Below are 27,190 nucleotides of genomic sequence, written 5' to 3'. Positions count from 1 at the left end.
AAATGCAAAATAGATCAATGAAAACCGCGTCCATTTTGAATGCTATCATAGGGCCCCGTTTGTTTCCCCTTGAGCCAGAATATTTACTATGAGTGCTCTTGACGGCTTAGATATTATCATTAAACAAACAAAAAAACACTTTAGAATAGCATCAGTGAGATGAGAACTATTATCAGACACGGGGAGAGGGTCTGGTGCTGGTTTTCAGGGTCCTGAGTGAGGAGGCTCTCTAGATTAAGCCCCGGAGCTTCTCATTACAGCTCAGAGATTGGAGCCCCTGGGCCTGGGTTTGGATTTTACTTTGTGGTGCTGAGCTAAAAAGCTGAAATTTGGTTTGGGGTCTCCACGTAAATGGCAACCCACTCCAGTATTCTTGCCTGGAGAATTCCATGGACTGAGGAGCCTGGTGGGCTATAGTCTGTGGGGTTGCAAAGAGTCGGACATGACTAAACAGCTAACACTTTCTCTTTTACATGGATCTAAGAGTATTACGTGGATCTAAGGACTTCCCGGGTGGCTCAGACAGTAAAGCATCTGTCTACAATGCAGGAGACCCAGGTTTGATTCCTGGGTTGGGAAGATCCCCTGGAGAAGGAATTGGCAATCCACTCCAGTACTATTGCCTGGAAAATCCCATGGACAGAGGAGCCTGGTAGGCTACAGTCCATGGGGTCGCAAAGAGTCAGACACGACTGAGCGACTTCATGTTCACGTTCAAGAGTATTCCAGGTACAGCGTGCCTGAATGCACTGCAAATGAACCCAGACTAATAAGAACAGTCAAACTGAGCCATAAAGGAAGAAAAAAATTATGATCAGTAAGCGGCAATATGTAGCAAGGACTGGACTGACCCAGGCTCACAGTCAGTCACTGTGAAGAGTCATTCTTCACCTCACTGGCCGTATTATGCATTTTCATCCTACAGTTCCCCTTGGTTGGGGCAGAATCTTTGTCCTCTAAGAAAAGTCCTCTCCTTTCTTACGGAGGCCAGTGGATTCCATCCGAGAGGCTGTGTTGACTGTATCTCCGAACAGGCAATAACGAGGCATCTTGATCCCCACAACTCCAGCGGCACAGGGACCTGTGAGGGACAGAAGGCAAGAAGGTGGAGGCCACGGAAGTCACAGAGTGGTGTTCAGGTGGGTGAGCCTCTTCTCAAGATCACAACGCTCAATGCCTCATTAGATGGGAGAAGTGGTTTAAGGGGTAAATATGAGCTGTGACCTTGGTTCCAAATGAATGCACTGGTTAGGGGATAGCATCATTATCCAAATCACGCTTTCAGGAAGTGTTTTGCTCTAGCAAAGAAAAGCACATTTTTGAGAAACAAGAAGACATTTTGAGATCAGCACGCAAAGGTGGAAAATGCTCCTTAGTATATTACACGGAAGGCTCACAGCCCAGAGCTCTGAATCACTGGTGGGCACAGTGCACTTGGAGGCTCAGTGGCCTGTCTGTTTTATTTTTGGGCTTCCTTGGTAGCTCAGCTGATAAAGAATCTGCCTGCAATGCAGGAGACCCCCAGTTCGATTTCTGGGTCGAGAAGAACCCCTGAAGAAGGGATAGGCTACCTTCTCCAGTATTCTCGGGCTTCCCTGGTGGCTCAGACAGTAAAGAATCTGCCTGCAATGTGGGAGACCTGGGTTCAACCCTGGGTTGGGACGATCCCCTGGAGGAAGGTATGGCAACCCCTCCAGTATTCTTGCCTGGAGAATCCCCATGGACAGAGGACTCTGGCAAACTGCAGTCCATGAGGTTGCAAAGAGTCCCACATGACTGAGTGACTAAGCATGGCACAGCACAGCATTTTAGGGATTGGTGGCCTGATGATGGAAGACCCAGATGACAAGGACTTGGAATCTTCTTCCCTGCACTGTTCATGTACCACGTGAATGCAGCAGGAAGGGGGAGCCTACAACACAAGGATACCCCAAAAGGCAGAACAAAAGTCAAGGCCAGATGATGCACAGGGGCATATCAGATAGGCAAGGAGGGCTGCTCAAGCAAGTATGTGTGTGGAAAGACTGAATGCAAGGAGTTAAAATTTGTAGAAGTTAAAGATTAACTCAGAAACTACAAAACCAGGTTTTGGATAGAGGCAACTATTGATTTTCTGGTTTGTTTATCAGGTTTTGATCTATATGAGTTTCTTTATAGATCTGTCCTTTGAACACTGTGTTTACAGACACTGGAAAAAACAGAACATTAAGTTGTGCATTGCTTATGTACACTTGAAAAAAAAATACTAAGTACTGAACCTTCCCTGTTAGACTCAATGCCAAAATACAAAACAGAAACAAACAGTAGCAGCAGCAGCTACTTGATTAGATCTCTGAGGAAGCCAGAATACGACAGATAAACTTATCTATGAAACAGATTCACAGACATAGAGAAAAGACTTGTGGTTATCAAGGGGTAGGGGAGGGATGGATCGGGAGTTTGAGATTAGCAGATGCAAGCTATATTATATATACGTATAACCAAATCACTTTGCTGTACACCAGAAACTAACACAGTATCATAAATCAGCTATACTCCAATTTTAAAAAAAAGGTCTCTAAAACTTCTCAATCACATCAGAAAGATAATAAAATCCACTTAAGATACTGTAATATTTTACTGAAAAAAAAATTTACAGAAGTCAGAGATGGGGAGAGGGAGGGAATGGGGAAGAGATAAATAGTAAACGTGCTGTGCTGTGCTTAGTCGGTCATTCGTGTCCAACTCTTTGCTACCACATAGAGTGTAGCCTGCCAGGCTCCTCTCTCCATGGGGATTCTCCAGGCAAGCATACTGGAGTGGGTTGCCATGCTCTCCTCCAGGGGATCTTCCCAACTCAGGGATGGAAGCACTGCACTGCATTGCAGGCGGATTCTTTACCATCTGAGCCACCAGGGAATAGGGTGACTTAAACAGGAGGTCTGGAGCTTGTTACTTTAGTTGGTGGTTGGTGTTTATCATTCCATGAGTGCTGTCGTGACTGCTGTTTCCTAGAACTCTCCAGACACTTATTATAGGCCTAATTATGTCAGGATATGTAACTGGACCTCGTATTTGGCAGGCAGATTCAAGAGTAAGCCTCATGTGAAAACTGATCTCCTCTGAGGATCCTTCAACCTTTCTAATTTAGTTGGTGTGCAGACCTCTGGTGTACACACGGCTCCCGACTACTACAGTGCTCAGCTGCCTACCGGAGTGAATTCCAATGCGAATCCATATTGGGAGGCCAGGAAGATGCTCCAGCTCAAAGGTCCCCACGAAGCTGAGGAGGTCCAAGGCCATCTTGGCAATGTCTATTGCATGCCGGTTGCCATTTCTCTTAGGCAAACCGCTGGCCACCATGTAGGCATCACCAATGGTTTCCACCTGCGGAAGCAGTTTCTCATCAGTGAATCGGTCCCTTCTAAAGGCACCAGAAAGTAAAGATAAGCAGTTTATTGCACATCAAATGCAGAAATGTTCGAGAACTCATATGAGCATAGCCCTGTACACTTATTCTGGGACTAGTTCAAGACTAGTATTATGCTAATTTCTTCAGGGCTTTTATAGCTTAGTTAGGATGCGGTGTGTGCATGCTCAGCCATGTCCAACTCTCTGTGGCCCTATGGACTGTAGCCTGCCAGGCTGTGTGGTTGAAATTTTCCATGAAATTTTCCAAGCAAGAATACTGGAGCAGGTTGTCACTTCCTTTTCTAGAGGATCTTCGCGACCCAGGGATCAAACCCGCATCACTGCGTCTCCTGCATTGGCGGGCAGATTCTTTACCACTTCGCCACCTAGAAAGCCATGGCCTACTGAAAAAGTTGATAAAACAACTATAAAAGATTTTAATTGAATGAAGTACTTTATAATAATGCAAGTCATGTAGATGTGGTGACAGTTCCATAGTGTTGAAACAATCTGAATGGCTTTATGTAATTTTAGGAAACCATCTCTAATTACCAGAAAAGTCATGTTTAGCGCTCTACTTTTCAAAAACTATTTGATAAAAAGATAATTGTAGGTTCCTCTAAGACATAAAAGGGCTTCCCTGGTGGCTCAGGTGGTAAAAAATCTGCCTGCAAGGCAGAAGACTTGGGTTCGACCCCTGGGTTGGGAAGATTTCCTGGAGAAGGGCATGGCAAGCCACTCCAGTATTCTTGCCTGGAGAGTCCCATGGACAGAGGAGCCTGGGAGACTATAGTCCACAGGGTGGCAAACAGTGGATACGACTGAGTGACTTTCATTTTCAGTTCACTAAAGACATAATACACATTCTTGTACCGGATGCTTCCAAACACTTTTCTTGTAATAGGAAGTAGACTTCTATCAACATTATTCTTTGACATTTTCCCTTTTAATTTCATTTTCATAATCATATGCATGGTTCATATGTGTTGGTTAGTTAATTTCTTCTTTCTGAATATCTCTAAAATGCATAATCACTATTCAACCGGAACTCCTGTTAGTAAGACCTTCTGATCTACACAGGGCGAGGATTTCAACTTCTGACCACTCTTATTCTTCCACTTCACTTGTAGCTCAGACTCAACCACTAATTTACTAACTCTTAAATGACAAAGGCAAAGACCTGAGTAAAGTCAGCTCTCTAAAATCTATAGGTTCCACACTGTGGATTCAATGAATCATGATTCAAAAATATTTAAACAAAACTGTAGAAAGTTCCAAAAAGTAAAACTTGAATTTACGACAACTCCAGCAACTATTTTACATAGCATTTACATTGTATTAGATATTAAAGTAATCTAGAAATGATTTAAGTTAAGAGTACATGGGTATGTAGGTTGTATGCAAATACTATGTTATTTTACGCCAGGGACTTGAGCACCTGGGGATCTGGGGATCCGTGACAATCCTGGAAGCATCCCGAGGCAGAGGTGCTAGGGGTAGCAAAGGAAAACTATAATAACAAGAACAGCCAATTCTGGCTCTGCTGACCTGGGGCCAAACCATCATTCAGCCTGTTAGATGGAGCGGTTACCTTGTACACGTCGTGGTGGTCCAGAATGTGGTCAAAGTTCTTATAGATGTCATTGAGCATGTCCACCACTTCCATGGGGGTACTGTACTTGCAGATGGTAGTGAACCCTACAATGTCACTGAAGTAGACTGTGACTTCCTCGTAGAGCTCAGGCTCCACGAAGCCTTTCTCCTTCAGAGACTTGACCACCAGCCTAGATGAGGAAGGAAAGAACAGGGCCTTCAATTTCAGTAAATTCCTTCTTCCTCTACGGAAATCTTTGAGACAGTACTAACTGTTCACCAGGAATTCTAGAACTGAGGATTTCCAGTGAGTAGTGTGGTGAGGAACCAAAGACAGTTTGCAAATACCAAGCCTAGGAACATATTACACACACAGAGCACGTGTATGTAGCCTCAGATGAATAGGAGGTTCAGTAGTAATTTAATACCTGATTATAACTCTAATAAATGTGAGTCGTGTCCAACTGTATGTGACCTCATGGACTGCAGCCTGCCAGGCTCCTCTGTCCATGGAGTTTTCCAGGCAAGAATACTGGAGTGGGTTGCCATTTCCTCCTCTAGGGGATCTTCCCTACCGAGGGATTGAATCCGGTCTCCCACATCGCAGGTGGATTCTTCACCATCTGAGCCACCAGGGAAGCCTTCCTCCACTAAAGATGGCTCCTATTTTATTTTAAATTAATTTTTACTGGAGCACAGTTGCTTGATTAATAAATATAATGTGTTAGCTTCTACTGTATAGCAAAATTAATCAGCTGCACATACACATATATCCCCTCCACTCTGGACTTCTTCCAGTTTAGGCCACACAGAGCAGTGAGTAGAGCTCCCTGTGCTATTCAGTCGATTCTCATTAGTTACCTATTTTACGTGTGTGTGTGTGTGTTAGTCGTTAAGTTGTGTCTGACTCTTCTGTGACACAGTGGACTGCAGCCCAACAAACTCTTCTGTCCATGGCATTTCCCAGGGAGGAATGCTGGAGTCAGTAGCAATTCCCTTCCCTAGGGGATCTTCCCAGTGCAGGGATAAAACATGGGTCTCCAGCATTGCAGGTAGATTCTTTACCATCTGAATCACCAGGGAAGCCCCAGCATCTATATCACACATAGTATCAACAGTGCGAATCTGCCAATCTCAATCTCCCTATTTCTCCCACCCACCCCTCTCCCACTCGGTGTCCATACATTCGTTTTCTACATCTTTGTCTCTGTTTCTGCTTTGCAAATAAGCTCATCCATACCATTTCTTGTAATATGGCCTCTACTATGAGGCTGAAAGAAGATGGCAAAGAGATTAATGCTTTAATTTTCATTTTTATATGAAGGAGAGACAGTGACTGGCCTAAGGTCTCAGACTCAGTAACAGTGGCCAACAGGTGTTGGAACATGCTGCTGCTGCTGCTGCTAAGTCGCTTCAGTTGTATCCAACTCTGTGCGACCCCATGGACGGCAGCCCACCAGGCTCCCCTGTCCCTGGGATTCTCCAGGCAAGAACACTGGAGTGGGCTGCCACTTCCTTCTCCAGTGTTGGAACCTAGGTCGCTCTAACTCTGCCATCCATGCTCCTTCCATGGCACTGGAAAACAATCTCTTTCTTTTAGCAATTTAGATAGTGCAAACCGGGACACAGCTTAGCAAGAACGTGCATCTTTAAACACAATGATCTGATGAAGAAAATGCAAGAGGCAACAATCCTATATAAATGTAGAGAAGGGACTTCCCTGGTGGTCCATGACTAAGACTCTGCACTCCCAATGCAGGGGACCCAGGTTCGATTCCTGCTCTGGGAACTAGATACCACATACCCTAACTAAAATTTCACATGCTGCCAATAAAGATCCTGTGTGCCGCAACTAAGATCCAGCACAGCCAAACTAATACATAAAAATAAATAGAGTAAGAAAAGTACAGAGAAAACCAACACTAGATAAATATGCTTTGGCTTTCCACCTTAAGGGCTGAGGCACAACTCTGGAGTCCTGTACAGTCACATCCGTGGAAGGACTTCCTTACCTTGGGAGCAACATGAAATTAAGTTGGTCAGCCCTGTCCCTCTCTGCCTTGTACAGCTGTGTCCTTTCCTCCACCAGATGTTCCAGGTTCCGGGAATACAGCTGTAGACGTCGGATCAAGGTATCCATGTAACTTTCATTTTTTTGGTCATGGAAAAGGCTATAGGTAGAGACAGATAAAGAGCTCTCCATATTATTAAGAGAACATAAATAATCATTAAAGCAATAGGCAGATATTATGAACAGGTAATTAAAGAAAGAATAAAAACGGCCAACAAATATGGCAAAAAATTTAATCTCGGGAAGGATCAAAGAAATAGAAGAGACATTAGAAAAAAAAGAAAATCAAATGTTAGCACAATGGCAATCAGTGTAAGTAAGATGGAGGAAAAATATACATTATAGTTTTCCTGGAGGAAAATACAGTAAAATGCATCATAAATCTTAAGAATGCTTATGTCAACCAGCCTCTCAATTCTACTTAGAATTATCCGAAGGAAACTATCACGAATGTACTGAAAGTGAACTATAAAGAAAGTAGCAGTTATTCCTCACAAACAATCATTTAAAAGTTCCCCTAAATGTATAACAAAAAGTAATCAAATTATTATGAAATGATGGACTATCAAATACAAATTAAAATTGCGAAGTACACAGAAAGAAACTTCTTTTACATTATTTAAGTGAAAAAAGCCAGTTTATGTAACAGCAAACATTATCATCTCATTTTTAATTTTTGAAAACTGGTCATTACCTGCTAAAAAATAGGTGATTTTTTGTCCTTCTTGTTTGCTTCCTATTTTTAAAAGTTTTAATAAGGAACAACTTTCAATAAAAGGAAATATAAGAAAAGAACCTCATACGGCAGAAAGCATCACAACATTACAGAGCAATTTTCCTTCAATTAAAAAATAAATTAAAAAAAAGGAAAGAACCAAGTAAAGTAAATCTGAGCCTTATATTACCCCTCAGAATAGAGAGTCAGGGTCCTAAAGCAAAAGCCCTAAGTCTATTTTGTTAGATTGAGATGACTTAGATGAGATGCCAGCTCTTCGTGACCCTGTGACCCACCTGGGTGCAGACCCCAGTCGGAAATTATAGCTGTTGTGAGAACTGGAGACAATGTTCACGACACAACCCAAGGGATGAATAAATTCTACTGTTTCATCATCATAACAATAATTAAACTGGTCATTTCTGTGCTCCAAAAGGAGAGACTATGTTGTAATCCCCTTGGTACGGGGTGGGATGTTTGTTAAAAATTTAATACATTTCTTACTATGTTAAAAAAAAAAAAACCCCAAACAGAAAATTGACATGTGGACTTCACTTGTAGCTCAGTCGGTAAAGAATCAACCTGCAATGCAGGACACCCAAGTTTGATTCCTGGGTCAGGAAGATCCCCTGGAGGAGGAAACGGCAACCCACTCCGGTATTCTTGCCTGGAGAATCCCATGAACCTACAGTCCATGGGGGCTGCAGGAACTGGACACAGCTGAGTGACTAAAGCACCACCACCACCACAGTATTATTAACTAATGTATAGATTTTGTTCAAATTTCACAAAATTTAATGCTAGTATCCATTATTTGTTTTTATACCTTATTCAAGATTTCACATTGTATTTAGCTGCACTGAGCAGCTTCAGCTGCATGCAACAAATTCTGGTAAATTCTCTCTTGTTTTTATTCTAAGCATTCTCTAATTTTCCTTGTTATACCTTCTTAGATACACCTATCATTTAAAAGTGGACATTTAATTTCCAAGTACATGGGGTTTTTAAAATATCTTTGATTTTAATTTCTCATTTAAATGCTTTCTTCTCTGCAATCACCGTGTTTTTTCATTTTTCTGACTTTATTGAGGCTTTCAAGGGCTAGGTCTCTCTTGGTAAATGCCACATTTGGACTTGAAAATATGTGGGTATCTTCAAGTATCTTTTGATATTGATTTCTAACATAATCTCACAGTGATAAGAAAACATACTTTGTATGATTTCCACACCTTTAGATCATGAAAGGAGAAGGCAATAGCTAGCCACTCCAGTACTCTTGCCTGGAGAGTCCCATGGACGGAGGAGCCTGGTAGGCTACAGTCCACGGGGTCTCAAAGAGTCGGTCACGACTGAGCAACTTCACTTTCACTTTTCACTTTCATGCATTGGAGAAGGAAGTGGCAACCCACTCCAGTATTCTTGCCTGGAGAATCCTAGGAACAGAGGAGCCTGGTGGGCTGCCATCTATGGGGTCGCACAGAGTCAGACACGACTGAAGCGACTTAGCAGCAGCAGCAGACCATGAAATGTTTGCACCTTATTTCATGTCCCTGGATATGTTTCAGAGACTCCTAGTTTATAGTTGATGGGAACCTGAATAGAATTTGTATACTACTGTTGTATGAAAATTGTATAAATCTTAATCATATTGAATTGGTTCATGGTGCTTTTCAGGTCTACCATATCCTTCTACTTTTCTCTATATTCATTCTATTAACTTTTGAGAGTTTGACATTGAAACTCCAACTAAAAATCTTAATTTATCTTAAATTATAAGATACTTAAAAATAATTGTACTATAAAATAATTTTAAAATTCTTGTACTATAAAATACTTAAAAAATAATTGTACTATGTAGTGGAACTATATGTAACTTTGTTCTGTATTTTCCAAGTCTCCTGTAAATGTGTTATCATACTTTCATAATTTAAAAATTAAAAAAGAAAGAGAAAAAAATTCGTACATTTCTGAATTCTATCACAGATCTGTTACAACTGGAAACTGCTAGGTTTGGGAAGAAGAGAAGTTTTTAACAAGGTCCCCAGGAGATTCTCACCAGAAACCATAAAGAAATCTAGCTGGGTAGAAAGAATGAGGGAGCAGGTGGAAAGGATGAAGATGGATAATCTGATTTCATGATGAATTGATACAATTAAAACAGTTTCCTCAACCTTGGCTGTGTATTTTAATCACCTGAGGAGCTTATTTAAACTCCTGATGATACCCTGCACCCAGATCAATTACATCAGACTCTCTCAGGCAGGACTCCGGCATCAGTAGTTTGCAAATATCCCCAGGTGACTTCAGTGCGCAGCCAAGTAGAGAACCACCACATTAGAGGCTAAATACCAGGGGTCTAGTTCTATCTTCATGAGCTCACATTTCATCTGTCACACATAGTTTCACCTGCTCTTAGTAATAGCTCTGGGAAGGAATGAAAAAGGGCAAGATTGAAATCATTTATTATTTCCTGCTCTTTCCCCACATCGGGTGGTTCAGATCAAGCAATCAATGGCCACACCTTCATTGTCTTCACTCTACCCCAGAGGTCCTCAACATTTCTGGCGCCAGGGACTGGCTTCATGGAAGACAACTTTTCCATGGACTGGGCAGTGGTGGGGGTGGGGGAGGGAATGGTTTCAAAATGATTCAACGACGTTACATTTGCTGTGCGCTACATTTCTATTTTGTGGCAATCTCAGGATACTCTGCCCTGACTTTAGGGTCAGGGTTCACGCTTCTGTGAGAATTGAATGCTGCTGCTGATTTGAAAGGAGGCAGAACTTGGGTGGTAACGTGAGCAAGGAGAAACGGCTGTAAATACAGATGAAGCTTTGCTAGCTGCCCCCCAACCCCGCCTCACCTCCTGCTGTGTGGCCTGGTGTGTGGGGGGTTTGGGACCACTACTCCACCCCATCTCAGTCCTGGGCTTTATTTAGCTTCACTAAGTGTCTGAGCCTCTCTGACTTAACGAAACTACATAAAGAGCTAGAAGGAACTGCAGGAGTCATCTACAGAAAATTCATTCCAATTTTACGAGCAACAGAATTGGTAACCATAACTAGCTATTGTTAGGTCCTAGCCTAGAAACTGGATCTCCTAGGGCTATTTTTCTCACTGCATTGTACCTATCTCCAAACACGGGAAATCTAAAATTCAGTCTTACTGGATAACTGTATGTTACTTTTCTCTTCATCCTGAATTATACTCTGATTCAGCCAAAGTTCCTGATCTTATGATTTTTAAAACTCTAAGGAACTTGCTGATGTTAAGAATTATCCAGGGGTTTTAAGATCCTCAGGATTCTACTAGACTTCTAAATCCTAATTACCTGCAGAAGGGTAAGGGAACTCTATTTTTTTAACAGATATAATCATGATCAGTCAGAATCTATTTTCTAATCAGGCTCGTTTTGCCCTTGAACATAGTACTTAGCTTTTCAAGTGATTATTTCTCGAGAAAATGGTCTGTTCATCTCCATATCATTTTAATTTTTTGGAGACAGGTATTACAATCTGTGATTTTTCATTAGAAAAGGCATTCTCATACTTAGCTACCACTGAATGTCAACTATTAGAAAAAACTGAAGCTAGTGGGGGAAAGTAAAAATGTCCGCCATACCCAAATATCTTGGCCAGGGTATTCTCAATTTTCTTGAAATCTGGCCTTTTTTCTGGATCTTCCTCCCAGCAGCTTTTGACAAGTAGATAGACCTGGAAGAAAGAAGAGGGCGAACTGAAGTAACTCAGAAAAAGACAAATGCCATATGGTATCACTTATATGTGAAGTCTAACATACGGCACAAATGAACCTCTCTATGGAAGAGAGACTCACAGGCTTAGAGAACACAGCTGTGGTTGTCAGAGGAGCAGGGAGACGGGAGGGCTGGGAGTGTGGGGTTGGTAGATGCAAACCACTACCTTTAAAATAGATAAAAACAAGGTCTTACTATAGATAGCACAGGGAACTATAGCCAATCCCCTTGGGATAAACTATAATGGAAAAGACTATGAAAAAGAAGGTATAAATGAGTCACTTTGCTGTACAGCAGAGATTGGCACAAGACTGCAAATCAGCTGTACTTCAAATAGATAAATAAGAGGTGGATTAGCTCAGACGGTGGTATCCTATTCTGTTCCGTGATGTAAGCAACTAAAGCAGGGAATGGTTTTAAAACATCTCAACTCTCACAACGAGTATGAAATGGCCCAGTTCCCTGTGGTCATCACTGCCTGCACTACTTTGCCTCACCCTTCCTTTCGATCCTAGGCTAAGGAAAAACAGCAATATTGATTTGGACCACGTGGGAAGGGAGAGACAGAACGCCTTACTGACATTTGCTGGGTTTGTGCTGGGGAGGGGGATAAATAACTGGGCTTGGTGAGTGCCAGGCAACTCTAAAATGAGAGTGAAGCTGTATGACATTAGTTTTCAGCTGTGCCTGACCATGGGATTGTCTGGGGAGCATTCACAAAATTTCTTAGGACTTCAGGAGCGTCTGAATTAACTGGTTTGTGAAGGGACCTTGTTAGGGTTCTCAGATATAGCAAATACAAATACAGGACACCCAGTTAAACTTGAATTTCAGATTAAAAAATTAATAACTTCCTTAGCACAAATATGTCCCAGGTATGACATGGGCAGAGGACATTAATGTATGTACGTTTGTAAGTTTCCCAGCTGCAGTGAAGAGAAACGAGGCAGGGGGTGGGGGTGGGGGTGGGGGAGGCGGGGAGGGGAGGTGGGAGGATGGGAGGGATGGGAGGGTGTGTTGGGGGGGTGGGTACAGAGGGAGAGGACAGGAAGCCCATGGAGCCATCATCTCATTTGATTCCGCTTGTTTGCAGCTTTTGTGGGATCAAAAAGCATGCTGAAGACCATCTGCTTTAAATTAAGTTTGCTCTTCACTCTCAACACAAACAGGATCACAAATGGTACTAGTTACAGTCCCTGTCTGCATTCGTTTGCTTTAACGAAGAGTGCCTGGGGAGGGAGAGGACCACGGTATAGAACTGTAGTTGCCCGTATTCACCACTAGGTGGTACCCTTGCCCAGGAAAACGATCCGCTGGCTCACTGCCTTAGAGGAAGGGAGGGACAGAAGCGTCGACAAGTGAGCTGATGCAGCGTGCATGCGTGCCCAGTTGCTTCAGTCGTGTCCGACTCTGCAATCCCATGGACCGTAGCCCACCAGGCTCCTCGGTCAACAGCACATGCTCTTCAGGCCAAGTCTGGGAGTTTCAGACCTGTATTCTATTGGAGCCAGCTGCTGCTGGGGCTGCTAAGTCGCTTCAGTCGTGTCCGACTCTGTGCGACTACTAGAAGACAATTCCTCATTTCCTATTCCAGAACCACCCAGCCGCACAAGTCTATGGACAAGGAGGCGGCTTTGGTGAAAGCTGTTTTAAACAGGAGGATATACTCAGACTAGAAAGGAGGGTTTGAGAGGAGAGATGCTGATGTGCGAAGAGGAATTCCAGGATCCAGAAAAGCAACAGGAAGGGAAGGGATGAGGAGAAGGCAAAATAGGAGTGGATGTAGCTCAGAACACCTTGGGGTACAACCTGCCTTTCCTGTTGAAAAACAGAAAGAAATAAAAAAAGGCCCATTCATGCTCGGTAGAGTCTGACCATAAACCTCATCTAGCAGGTCACTTGCAAACTGAAGCAAAATGTTATCTTTATCCTGCAAGGAACAAAAGTTTAAAAAAATTTTCTTCAACAGCCATAAATATTTTTTTTTAACATTTACTTACCATATGCTGGATTATAACCGCTCAGATAAAATTCTAAAGAAAAAATTAGGATTTTTTTTTCTCCACAGTCCTTAAAGGCCTTTGTGAAGGATTATAAAACAATTAAGCAAATACAGAGCGCCTCCATTTTCTTCAGAGGACAGATAGAGTGAATGTACATTTCTTTATTGTTTCTAGATATTGGCATATTTATTTTATAATCAGGAGGCAGTTTTATAAGCCTAGTAACTGTATCACACTGACATCTGCTCTTCTAGCTCCTAAATACTGAGAACGTGATGTGTGCTGGAGGAGCTCTTTTGTGAGTTGGGAGGATGACAGGCTGATAATGGCTCCCAAGGATGTGTCCCAACCCCTGGAACCAGTGAATGCTACCTTACTTGGAAAAAGGGTCTTTGCAGGTGTGATTAAGGATCTTGCAATGGGAAGATAATTCTGAATTATCCTTTTTCAAAAAGGTTTTTTAAAAGCCCAATTTTATTTTATTTTTTAAAACTTTTTGGCTACATGGTATGTGGTTATCTTAGTTCCCTGAGAAGGGACTGAACCAGGCCTCCTGCATTGGAAATATGTAGTCTTAAACAATGAACCACCAGGGAAGTCCCTGGGCTGAAACTTCAGTACTTTGGCCACCCGATGTGAAGAGCCAGCTCATCAGAAAAGACCCAGATTCTGGGAAAGATTGAGGACAAAAGAAGAGCGTGGCAGAGGATGAGATGGTTAGATCGTATCACTGACTCAATGGGCATGAATGAGTTTCAGCAAACTTCAGGAGACAGTAGTGAAGGACAGGGAAGCCTGGCGCTCTGCAGTCCATGGGGTCGCAAAGAACTGGACATGACTCAGCAACTAAGTAACAGCAACAGTCACATGTATCCTCATACAGGAGAAAGTAGGAGATTAGACAGAAATGGAGAATGTGGCCTGGAGGCAGAGATTAGAGTCTTGCGGCCACAAGCCAAGGCATGTCAAGAGCCACCAGAAGCTCCTGGGAGAAGTGAGGAATGGGCTTCCCGTAGAGCCTCTGGAGGAGGCACGGCCTCTGACAACTCATTTCAGACTTCTGGCCTCCAGAACTGTAAGTGGATACATTTCCTTGGTGTTAATCCACTGAGTCTGTGCTCCTTTGCTGCTGCAACCCCAAAGAAACTCATGTGGGAGACATACTCACTTCCAGCTCTTTTTCCTCTGCTGTTTCCAGGAAGAGATCGGGGCGGAAGGGTTTCACTCCGTTGGAATTCTCCACTCTGAAAATCTTCTCTGATGGGACGAGAACCATTCGAATTACAAGAAAGAATGCAGTGTGAAGAAATTTTAGCAGCAGCCTCCAGACTCTGAATGGGTTCCCGGACCTGGATGGGGAGCCGGCGGGAATGTGGCAAAGCCTAGGCTAGCACTCAACAAACAGATGTGAATGAATGGATGGGCCACCAGGGCAAGGGGGCTTAGGCCCTCTTACACCCAGGGAGTACCTCAGTTAAAGCTATAAGCCCTTTAAAACTTAACTCAAAGAGCACTGTCTTAGGGAGGTTTCTTCTGACCGAGATGCTAGCCTGTCCTCCCTACACCCTTCAGCTACCTTCATCCTCCATATGGTAAGAGCTGGCGCGCAGGAAGCACTCAGTGAACCGAGAACTGGACGCATGGAATGAAACACTTCCCCCTAACGAGGACCTACTGTAGAGCACAGGGAACTCTGCTCAGGGTTACGTGGCAGCCTGGGTGGGAGGGGCGTCTGGGGAGAACGGACACATGGATATGCATGGCTTAGTCACTGTGCTGTCCACCTAACACTATCACACCGTTGTTAATCGGCTGTACTCCAATACAAACACAAGGTTTAATGATTTAAAAAAGAATAGTCAAGTTTAATATTCCATGGGGAGTCAGTATAATCTCCAAATCAACTTTCTAGAATTTAAAAAACTATGCTACCCGCCCCCCCCAACACACACACATACATACACACATGAGATGGATAGCATCACCGACTCAATGGACATGAACTTGAGCAAACTCTGGGAGACAGTAGAGGATGGGGAAAGCTTGGCGTGCAGCAGTCCACGGGGGGCACAAAGAGTCAGACATGACAGCAACTGAGCGACAGCAACAACCCCCCCTACACACACACATCAAAAGAGGACATGTGACAGAACTACAACATTCTCTTAGTAAGACCTCAAGGATGCACGTGGTCCTGTTAGTGATCTAGTTCAGGTGTTAAAGACGCATATCTCTTAATGGAATCAGAAGGGAAGCAGGAAATTTCAAGGCACAGCTCTTTAACTCAGTATTGCTGACAGTGGCGGTGGCTGGCAGTAGGGTATTGTCCTGCGCTTTTCAGAGCCCTCTGACATTTCATACTATCATTGAATCCCTCCAACCACCCTGTGCGGTGTACAGCATGGGAGTGACACTGCTCTTGCTGACAAGGGGACTGAGACGTGGTCACAGAAACCTCGGGGTCTCGGTCAGCCTAGAATTCCTGCTGGCTCCCAGAGAAGGTCCTCACCTTTCTGGTCCCGACAGCTGAGCGTGTAGAAGGTTTCTCTCCGCTGGATGATCTCCTGGGCGATGATGCCGTAGCTGTACACGTCTCCTTTCTGCGAAACGCTGGCTACGCGGAGATGCTCTGGGGCCGTCCACAAGTCTGTGTGTTCAGCAGTGAGACTTTAACGTTGAGGGGGTGAGTAGCCCAGAGATCCCCGACGCGCTATTAAGTCCCTCCACCACACTAATGCTGGCGATGGGGGCAGAATAGACACTTGCCTTCCGAGCTGACCAGGTAATGCCAGGATCTGGGTGAGGAAACATGGAATGCCTTCCCTAAAACTGCCTGGGTCATAGTCCTAAAAACCCTCAAGGTCTACCTAGAACAGCGCCTAGGGTACAGGGAGTGCTCAGTAAATGTTTGTGGGGTGAATTCAGTAGAATGTAAGAGGCCGAGGATTTAATAGTTTATGGAACATGCAGCATAAACCTATGAAAGCCTTTATAAATATTTTAAAATTATATATTTAATGTAATATAAAACACTGTGCATGCTCAGTCACTCAGTCGTGTCTGACTCTTTGTGACCCCATGGACTGCTGCCCACCAGGCTCCTCTGTCCATGGGCTCTCCCAGGCAAGGGTACTGGCATGGGTTGCCATTTCCTTGTCCAAGGGATCTTCCTGACCCAGAAATCAAACCCAGGTCTCTAGCATTGCAGGCAGATTCTTTATCACTAAGTCACCTGGGAAGCCCATATAAAACACTACATGTATATAAAGATTTAATAACTATATACTTACAAATTTTATGTAATATAAAACACATTTCTTTTAGTAAATATAAATATATTTACTATATATATGTTTGCTGGTGGTGGTTTAGGCCCTAAGTCATGTCTGACCCTTTTGCAATGTAATGGACTGTAGCCCACCAGGCTCCTCTGTCCATGGGATTCTCCAGCCAAGAATACTGGAGTGGGTAGCCATTCCCTTCTCCAGGGGATTGAACCTGAGCCTCCTGCATTCCAGGTGAATTCTTTACTGACTGAGCCACCAGGGAATCGCCATCTATGTATATTTACTAAAAGGAAATAATGGGCTTTCCAGGTAGTTCAGACGGTAATGAATCTGCCTGCAATGCAGGAGACACGGGTTCAATCCCTGGGTAGGAAAGATCTCCTGGAGAAGTGAATGGCAACCCACAACAGTATTTTTACTAAAAGACAATAAAGACAGCACATTGAAACAGAGAGACAGTCACTGATAATTTCCAGATGTGATATAGTAGCAGCCATGAGGTCAGCTAATACACAGATGTGCTTTCTTTGGTTCCTGTGGTATTCTTTAAAAAAAAAAAAAAGCATACGATTTACTCACATTTTACTAGCGTGCAAGCTATTACTACTGCTTCCCATCAAGTTCATTTCAAGAGTGAAGCACTCCTGTGTCTGGCTCTTATAGTCACTTGGGTTTGGGACCCCCACTACATATCTTATTTTTAATAATGGGGGCATACAATTAATTATTCTCCAACATCCCTTGGGAGTTTTTAAGGATCACCTAGCTCCCTGTAGACTTCTTGAGATTTCTACCTTCAGCAGTTTCAATTACATAAATCAACAGATTCGTGTGTTTAGGTATAGTGAGATGCTTATGATAAAGCACACTTTCCCCATCTGGCTTTCCATCCAAGTGTTCACTGCATTTTCAGATGTATGTCTTGTGAATTTATGTGGCTAGTGATGCATTAAAAATGGATCCTAATGGTTGGGCTTGTAGGAGAGGGAAGTAAATCTACTTATGCTAAGATTTCAGGTAACTGACCCCACAGACAGGCTTATATAACTGCATGTTCGGGAGGGTAGCCTTGGATCTACAATTCATCTGATTTTGTGTCGTGGTGAGTCATTTCATGAAGGGGCTTTGCTCACTCCACGATGAACCCAGGCACCCAGCAGGTTCTCAATAAGCACTAACCGGATTTAGTCCAATGTCTTAGCATCCTTGACATAGCTAAAGTGGGTGCGGGATTGTAATTTTTCGTCCATTATGGAAAACTAAAAGCAGTGCAAAAATAGAATTAGAGGTAGAATTTAGTTTTTGAGAAATTTAGTGGTATTTTGAGGCATATATGGGTCCTAGCCCTCTGAGGCTGTTTAACCCTGAGTTCTAATAAAGAACTGGCAAACGTTCAACATGAAAAGCCCTTGATACTTTACAAATCACTTTTTTTGACTCCCATCACCACTCTTGAAAGGGATACATAACAATATATTTTACCGATAAGACTTAGGTTTTCTAAGCATCATCATTTCTTATCATTATCACAGATAAACAAATGATGTCTAGAATTTGGAAAGGGGTCTTCAGTCTTATACTCTATCTTTTTGGGCAATTCTCTTAGCCTTTCTGAGCTTTAGTTCTGTCTTCTATAAAACGGGAGGGTTCAATAAGGGGATTTCTGAGGTCTCCTACGGCTCTAACTTTCTGTATTTTTTCACACAGTCCTGCCTCCACAAGCCTATAGCTCCTTCGTGATTTCTCCCTTGAATCAAGGGACCCACAGATGGAGGAAACCCACAGAGGAGATCTGTTCAACTTGACAAGCACACACTGAACACTGAGAAGGGGGCAATGCTGGGGAGTGAGCCAGCTACTGCCTCTTACGGAAGTGGTTTTCCTGGTCAGTATCACCGTTTCCTGAGCACTTTACATGGACTTGTGCAAAAATTAAAAAAGAAAAGTGTTTAAGTGGGAAACTAGTGAAAATTTCATTCACGACAGACCTTTTCTTGGAGGCAAAATGGAATTGCAGCCAAAATCGGTGATCTTCACCACCATTCTACTGTCCACCACGCAGTTGGTCGACTTTAGACGGCCGTGGACTTCTGTCTTACTGGAGTGCAGATACGACATTCCCTGTAGTTTTTCAGATACAGGAAAACAAAGAGATATGACACTCCTCAGCTGCTCTGCCCTTTGCAAGAAAGAGGTGACTTGGTGAAATCATTTCGGCATGTGGATAGAATCACCGTCGAGTTTTAAATTTAACTCCATTAACTTTATAAAATATTGTTAAAGCCTTAACATTTGCCTAAGTACTGCATCCAGTTTTGAAGGTTATTTAGGTGACACAGTAAAAGGCAACTGTCTAAAGACTCTGGTTAAGTAGTTGCAGACAATATGAAGCAAAGATTGATCCTATTTTTTAGTGTTTTTTTTTACCACTTATTCAGCCTGTGACCTTGGGTATATCTTTGGTTCTCTGCTACCTCAATATGAATATGAAAATAATACGAATAATAAGGCTTTGCCTTCCAGAAGGGAGAGGTTAGGCTAGATTATTTCTTAAAATCTAATTGCTTTCGATCTCTTTTGAAACAGAATGTTTCATTCGGTTTTGAAAGTTCTTTTTCGGCTGTTGTGACTCCCCCTGGCGGCCAGAGGTGGTGGTACTGCAGACACTAGTGTTCAGCCTTGGTCCTGGGAGTGAACTGAGGCAAATAAGATATTGTACTACCTTTTTTTCCCCAATTGATTCCGATGCTATGTGTCTTTCAGGTGATTTAAGACTGTATCAAATAGCTCACTCTTGGGACTGGTTTTTCTTCATTCTTGAATGGGGCCCTAGTTACTGGTATCCACTTCCTTTTCATAGCATGTCTAGGAAATATACATGTCCAAATTTTTTATTGCCTCATGCAAGATGAATGCCTGCCCTTACATTTTCTCTTACATTAAGGTGAAGATTCAGTTATCTTCCCTGAAACTTTATGTGATTTTTTTTTTTTTTTTACTTCCAGCAAATCTATGAAAAGGTGTGCCTGCAACCCAGTGTAGAAAGAATAAAAAAAATAATAAGTCAATATATATACTGAATACTTGCTTGTCAGGCCTTATACAAAGCCCATGTATTGTTTCGTAAAATCTTCACAAAAACCCTATGACACAGGTAGGTACTCTTTCGTTATTATTTAAGAGATGAAGAAACCAATGCGATAGCTGGCTAGGTCTGTTTTCCAGATTTAACTTTCATAAATATCTTTCATGTCTGTGGGTCTCTTACCTTAGCAATGTCATACAAGACAGAGATCTTAAACTCCCAGTCCATGAATGTACCATCAGGGTAAGAAATGGTGTCATTTAAAACTTCCTGAGCAGGAGAAAAAGAAAAGGAAGATGAGTTGTCTAAAGGATACCACTGTGGAGAGATTCTAACAGGCAAATAATGATCTTTTGTTTTTTATTTTTTAACATGTTGATCACACCCCGAGGCATGTGGGATCTTAGCTGCCCAACCAGGGATTGAACCCACGCCCCCCTGTGGTAGAAGCGTGAAGTATTAATATTGGACCACCAGGGAAGTTCCAATAATGATCTAATCATGAGTCCTTGGGCTCAGGAACAAGCTAGAACTCCACTGTCCTGGTTTTCTTGAACATATGTTTCTTTTCTCTCTAAGAAACACTGGGTGGTTCTTTATCACAAGGAGATGAGCACGAGATGCCCACAGATCCCAAATCCTGGTTCTTCACCAGACAGAGGTAAAGGAGTGAGCAGGTACCTGCCAGGAGAGTGGGCTGGTGAGCCTGATTCACAAGTGCCTGGCTTGCAGGCTCTGTATCATCAAAATTACACTAGTGTTTTCCAACAAGGAATTGCTATCAGGAAATCCCTTTAGCTAGGATTTCATTTTTACTTACAAGACCGATTGCATCAATTGGTTTAATAGCTCTAAGTGTTCCATATTAAGTCCTCTGTCATTAAGACAGAGTTCTTGAATTTTTGCCTTAACTGTATGAGCTAGAGTTTTGAACTCATAGTATTATCATAGTATCTATCAAGATACAGGGTATTTAAACTAAGCTAATTCTTCACAGTAAAACTCTAAGCAGGACCCTAACTGAAAACCTAACAACAATTTCTTGTCTGGGGAAAAAGCCCAGTTTTAACTTAGGTACTGTACCAGTAATTTCCAACAAAGGGCCCAAAGTCATCGGTTGTTTCAGATGAGGTTGCTGAAGCGGTGGGTAACCAGTCAGTTTAAGGGAGGGGAGTTATGAGCAGACAGACTCTTCTGTTAGCACCTGATATGCGGCTTTTGTTTATTTGTTTATTATCTCTTCTCCCTATGAAAATGTCCTCTGTGATAATCTTCACTTACTGGTGTATCTAAATTTTTTGTCACGTTGAAACCAAATGATTCAGATATGGTCTAGCCCTCATATGGAAAGTATTTCTAACTTTGAGGGACTTTAAATTATTATTATTAGGAATGTATGTTTATTTTATTGTATCAGCAGCAATTTAAATGAACATTTTCAGCACCAATTAAAATGATCTTATATATAGCCTTTCTCCAAAGACCATTTGATATGATGCATTAGAATAATATTTTTTCCATTCATAAAACTAACCATATCTAACTGTATTATGCTTTTCATATATGACTTGGCTTAGAGTTACCTGTATTGCGTTTATAATTTTTCCATTTATATTGATAAATGACATTAGTCTTTAATCACATTTTAGTATCAACTATATGTTAGCCTTGTTGAATGTTAAATGAATTTAGAAGATGTTCATGTGTTTCTTTAACTTTAGAGCAGTGTTTATATAGACAATGAGAATTATTCATTGAAGTTTAGAAAAATTAAACTGAATCTGGTTTTCTTTGTAATGAAAATGTTAATGTCTTCTACCATTATTGACTTCCTTAAGTTTTTACTTCTTGAGTCAAGTTTTCATAATTATATTGTTTCTGAAATTTTTCCCTTTTTTAGACTTTATAATTTAATAGTCATGATATATTCTTTCATAATTGAAAGTATCTTTTTCATAGCTTTTTAATTTTCATTTTATTTTTATGCTTGCTTTAAAGATTTAATTAGAAGTATAAGAGGCTTGTGTATTTTATAGTTTTTAAAAAATAAACAACTCAAGAATGCACTTTAAAATTTTATCAGTTTTATAACAATTGAATTGTGGTTTCCTTTCCTTTAGGCCATAGTTATTCTAAACTTTGCATTGAATATTTAGATTATTTTTTAAAAGAGAGAACAGCATTTAGGGCTATGATTTTTTTTTCCTTGAGGATACATTTGAGTTTATGCCATACATACATTTTTAAATCTACATTTTTTTTCTAATAACCATCCAGTTTTCTCTTAATACAGAAACAAATATGCAAATAAAATAAAATGAATGGAGAGGCAATCACTTTTCCACATTTCCGCATTTGTTCTTTGTTTTTTCTTTTTTTTTACATACACAGAATTTTATTAAATTTTTTGTGAGAAAAAGAACACTCTAAGATGCCAAATTTCGTATAAGTTAGAGAACTTAGTGAATATGGTGAAAAAAAATCAAAAGGGGAAACATGATTTAAATAATCTCACAAAAGAGCAAAAATACATCTTCATATAATAATCATCAAACTGTAAAATTAAGAAAGGAAATCTTTTTTATTTCTTTTATAAAAGAATATATTTCAAAGTCTCACCTGTTGATGATTTCATTCAAAAAAATTTATATTCTAAACATATGAGTAGTCTCACTCTTACCAACGTTTTACCAACATGAATGTTTTAATCCATGGTAGATGGGGGATTTAGACTACTCATTCACAGTGAGATAGAATGTCAGCATTTTTTGTAGTACAGCAGTTTTTTCAAGTCTACACTCCTGAATATTTTTTAGCTAGTTAGCTCAGCTGGTAAAGAATCCGCCTGCAATGCAGGAGACCCCAGTTCAATTCCTGGGTCAAGAAGATGCCCTGGAGAAGGGATAGGCATTCTTGGGCTTCCCCGGTAGCTCAGCTGGTAAAGAATCCGCTTGCAATGTGAGAGTCCTGGGTTCGATCCCTAGGTTGGGAAGATCCCCTGGAGAAGGGAACAGCTACCCACTCCAGTATTCTGGCCTAGAGAATTCCATGGACAGAGGAGCCTGGCAGACTACAGTCCATAGGGTCCCAAAGAGTTGGACACAACTGAGTGACTTTCATTTCACTTATAATGATATAATAGGGATAAATGGACAAAATCTGAGTGATCTAGTTTGATAAGCATATGGGCCCATACATGTTTCCTAATAACTCTCTGCTGTTATTATTTCACTGAGTGAGTATTTGAAATTTCTGCTACACTTTTTTTTTTTTTTGGTATATGGTTGGCTGGTTAGAAAATTGGAAATGATTCTGGTTCCTTACCCGGAGGGATCCTCTCTCGCAGTACTCAATCACCCCAAAGATCATGGAATCAAGCTTCACCGTGCCGTAGAACTTGGTTAGGTTGTAATAGTCAATCTGAAGCAACTAAGACATAACACACTCATTTACAAAGCAGCTCAGGCAGAAAAGAGCACCTGATTAAAACCTAACAATATACTAATAAAACATGCCGGGTCTCAGATCTCTGGGAGGATATACTACTGCTCTTGATACAAGGAAGCATCAGTGTGTCTCCTTCTGCACTTGGCATTGATCTGACCTCATGGGCTTTCTTTTGTCTGCAAGAGGACCTGAATACAAACCTTTGACTACTCTCCCATCACATCAGGACCACTTTCTAGGACATGCCAGCATGTTCTGTACCATCAAACATCTCTGACAAAATTTGGGGGGAGAATTTTTAACAAGAAGTATGGTCACCCATTCCTGGTCTGCGGGCTTCTCTGTCAGGACTCCCTAATAACACCTTGTTCCACCAGGGACCTCAATGCTTGGGGAAAACGGAGTAAAGTTATTTCTCACTTAAAGGTCTTAAGTGAGCATACCTTGTTCAATTCTATCTTCTGTTTCTCAGTGAAGTTGCCATCATTGTGCTTGAGATCCTTTAGAATCACTCGCTGCAAAGATCAATTGAATTAAGGAGATAGTGTAGCATGACCGCCAAATGCATGTTATAATCATCTGCTCACATGACTATCTTCCCACTCTACTGTAAGCTTTTGAAAGCGGTAACATTCTTTCACTGCTGTTTATATCCTTGGTGCCTAGTGCCTGGGATGTGGTAGGCTCATATGAGAATGTTTCTTTAAAATGATTAAGTGAAAAAAGGAGGAAGGAAGGAAGGAAAGAAAGGAGGGAAGGAGGAAGGAGGGGAGAAAGGAAGGAAGAAGGAAGAAAGGAAGATACAAAACTTTGCTATGGGATTGTTACATCCCCACTGCAATGATTCAAAATACAATACAGGGTTGCCTGGACTGCTCTGAATCTATTATTTTTCCTTTTCCTTCCTACACTCTCCCCCTCTTAAAAATTCTATTTTTTCTTCAGTAGACCCAGGACTTGTGAATATTGTAAGTGGTGAAGCAGAGCCCTGCCCAGCCCTGTGAAAGGCTCTAACAGCATCCCTTGGGTCAGCCCCAGAATCCGGGCCATCACACTGCCGACATCAGAGCTGGGGCCACAATGAGTCAGAAGGCCCAGCACGTATCCCTGATTGAGAGTTCAGAAAAGCAGAGGAGACTAGTCACCTTTTTGTCGTATTTGCACTGTCGCAGTCTCTGGATTGTGTCTCGCCTCTTGTCCTCATCGATCTGGCACAAGAACAAGCTAATTATTCCAGAGGCTCCACGTCTTGGCTTCCCACCTGCCGGTCAAAGGCTGAGAGACTCTGCCTGAGTCTACTGCGGTTGGTTCACAGCATGCCAGGCAGGCTCAGAAAAACTGTTATTATTGTCCTGTGTCCCCTCTCATGCTCACCTCCCCCCTCCAATGGTACCTTCTTTCCAAGTATCCACCAACCGCACACTTAATTCTGGGTTTTCTCCCCGCTTCTTGTAGCCTGTTTCAGCCAGAGACTTCCTTTGCTTCCTTCCCGCCCAGCCCCCCAGACTATTGGGAACCATCGCCTGTAGCTACAGACAGATGCTCTCAGGGAATCATGTTTGGCGTCTGAATTGCGAACTCATGCCTCAGGGCCCAAGTAGCAGTGCAAGTGAGGACTTCTTGCTGGGGCTTAAGGAGGCAGCCGCATCAGCTTGGGGTTCAGCCTGGAGTTGTGAGATCAGCTGGTTTGTCAATAGAAGCCAGTAATTTATTTGGCGGTGCTGGGTCTTAGTTGCAGCATGTGGGGTCTAGTTCTAGGTGTGGCCGGTGGGATCTAGCTCTCTGGCCAGGTACTGAACCTGGGCCCCTTGTATTGGGAGCGCGGAGTCTTAGCCCTTGGACCATCAAGGAAATCCCAGTAATTAATTTTAAAAGAAGTTAAATATTGACTGAAACACAAAACACACACACACACACACACACACACACACACACACACACACGCAGGCTAGATATGGCTCTTGGTCTGCTACTCGAAAGGCAGAAAAGATTATGAAACATTGCATCTTTCCACTCAATTCTTATAAAAACCTGTGATGTATTTTATTTGTTAAAAGTTACCTCATAGGGACGTTTTGACAATGTGAGTGAAATAAGTAATATCCAATTCCATGCATGATGCCTGGCACAGCGCAGATTAATAAACGTCACTTGTCTCCCCTTCTCCTGTTTCTCATTTTATTTGTGGGGTACAAAGGGTTACATGGCACCATGTGTCACCCGATAATCTACGGAACCTGAGTGTGACTTCTCGTCTAGTGTTCTTTTTACCCTCTCAAGCCTTGATTGCGTCATTTAAACCATTTGAACCTTAGTCCCTTATTTGGGCAATCCTAAAAGGAAGACTCTTGAGAGTCCCTTGGACTGCAAGGAGATCCAATCAGTCCATTCTATAGGAGATCAGCCCTGGGTGTTCTTTGGAAGAAATGATGCTAAAGCTGAAACTCCAGTACTTTGGCCACCTCATGCAAAGAGTTGACTCATTGGAAAAGACTCTGATGCTGGGAGGGATTGGGAACAGGAGGAGAAGGGGACGACCAAGGATGAGATGGCTGGATGGCATCACAGACTCGATGGACGTGAGTCTGAGTGAACTCCGGGAGTTGGTGATGGACAGGGAGGCCTGGCGTGCTGCAATTCATGGGGTCGCAAAGAGTTGGACACGACTGAGCGACTGAACTGAACTGAACTGAACTTACAGGGATACTTAGGGATCAAATGACACCAAGGTGGTGACACTTTCTTACAAGCAAAGGTGTTTTATCCTCAAATGAATCCTCTTGATCATTATTTTCTGTCTGCTGCCCTCCCCTCGAACTTTGCTGACATCTCTCCCTCTGGCTGCCTTGGTTTGCTGACCCTCTCCATTCTAGCCTCGGATACGCTCTTCATCCTCTCGCCCCTGAGTCTTGCTTCCTTACCCAGAGCTCGAACCACTGCCTGTCCCGTCACGTGGCATTTTCCCCTCTCACTGACTCTGGTCGATCCCTGTGGGTCTTCTTCTGGTCCTGTCTGATTCTCAGCAGGGGAAAACCTCTTCTTACAGCTAATCCCTGGTCGCCTGCTCCCCAGCTGGTCTGTAACTCGGCGTAACAGTGACTCCCCATGCTCTGAATCACTTCTAACCTTCCTCCTCATGGCAATTTGTCCCAAAGACCTCCTCCTTAACCAGGTGAGCGGCTAATGATGAATTAACTCATAAAAATTCTGTCATTTACAAGTGGTAGATGAGTTATACTCTTAGGAGTATTTACATTTTAACAAAACACACAGCAACACGATGTTTTGGGCTTATCTCAAAAGAACAAAGTGTAGTACAGGGTTCTGAGGCGGAGGGAGAGGCTTGTGAGGGGTGGAGCCGAGGTAGGACCTGGGCAGAAGTGGGTGGGAGCCCAAACTGGAGTCACACCAGAGACGGGGCCCGCTCTCTCCTTGTAGAGGTCTCCTCCTCCCTTCCTAGGGTACTGCCACTAAGTCATTCAGGTCGATGAATTCTCTCTTTGAAAATCCAATGATCTTACAATCGTTTACAATTACAGTCATAGGTTTTGATGAGAATCAAATGGAAAGATGCCATGTGAAATGTAAATGACTGTAAGATTATTGGATTTTCAAAAAGAGTATTCATTGATTTCTTCCTGACACATGCCAGAGATAGATTGATCTTTTCTTAATTTAAGAATTTTTTAAAAATCATTTATTTTTTTGGTCACACTGCAAAGCATGGGGGAATCTTAGTTTCCTGACCAGGACCCAAACCTGTGCCCACTGCAGTGGAAGTGTGGAGTCCCAGCCGCTGGACTGCTGGGGAAGTTCCTGGTCTTTGTCAATAGCATTTTTATTTC

At 42.3% G+C, this 27,190-nt stretch overlaps 1 protein-coding gene across 1 annotated transcript in view; it reads right to left on the bottom strand.

The window, feature by feature from the left end:
- Positions 1–27,190, bottom strand: part of GUCY2C (guanylate cyclase 2C) — a 72,414-nt gene that overhangs the window by 3,637 nt on the left and 41,587 nt on the right. Inside the window, exons 15-26 of the mRNA XM_018048449.1 lie at positions 24,491–24,553; positions 23,789–23,860; positions 23,223–23,327; positions 20,082–20,168; positions 18,802–18,934; positions 16,036–16,173; positions 14,695–14,783; positions 11,391–11,482; positions 6,996–7,154; positions 4,982–5,174; positions 3,192–3,366; positions 983–1,081 (exon numbers count right to left, since the gene is read on the bottom strand). Coding sequence (XP_017903938.1) covers positions 983–1,081; positions 3,192–3,366; positions 4,982–5,174; positions 6,996–7,154; positions 11,391–11,482; positions 14,695–14,783; positions 16,036–16,173; positions 18,802–18,934; positions 20,082–20,168; positions 23,223–23,327; positions 23,789–23,860; positions 24,491–24,553 — 1,405 coding nt within the window. The remainder of the gene's footprint in view (positions 1–982; positions 1,082–3,191; positions 3,367–4,981; positions 5,175–6,995; positions 7,155–11,390; positions 11,483–14,694; positions 14,784–16,035; positions 16,174–18,801; positions 18,935–20,081; positions 20,169–23,222; positions 23,328–23,788; positions 23,861–24,490; positions 24,554–27,190) is intronic.

Source organism: Capra hircus, chromosome 5 (genome assembly GCF_001704415.2).
Source record: "Capra hircus breed San Clemente chromosome 5, ASM170441v1, whole genome shotgun sequence".
Taxonomy (NCBI): Eukaryota; Metazoa; Chordata; class Mammalia; order Artiodactyla; family Bovidae; genus Capra; species Capra hircus.
This window is presented reverse-complemented; position numbering and strand designations above follow the sequence as displayed.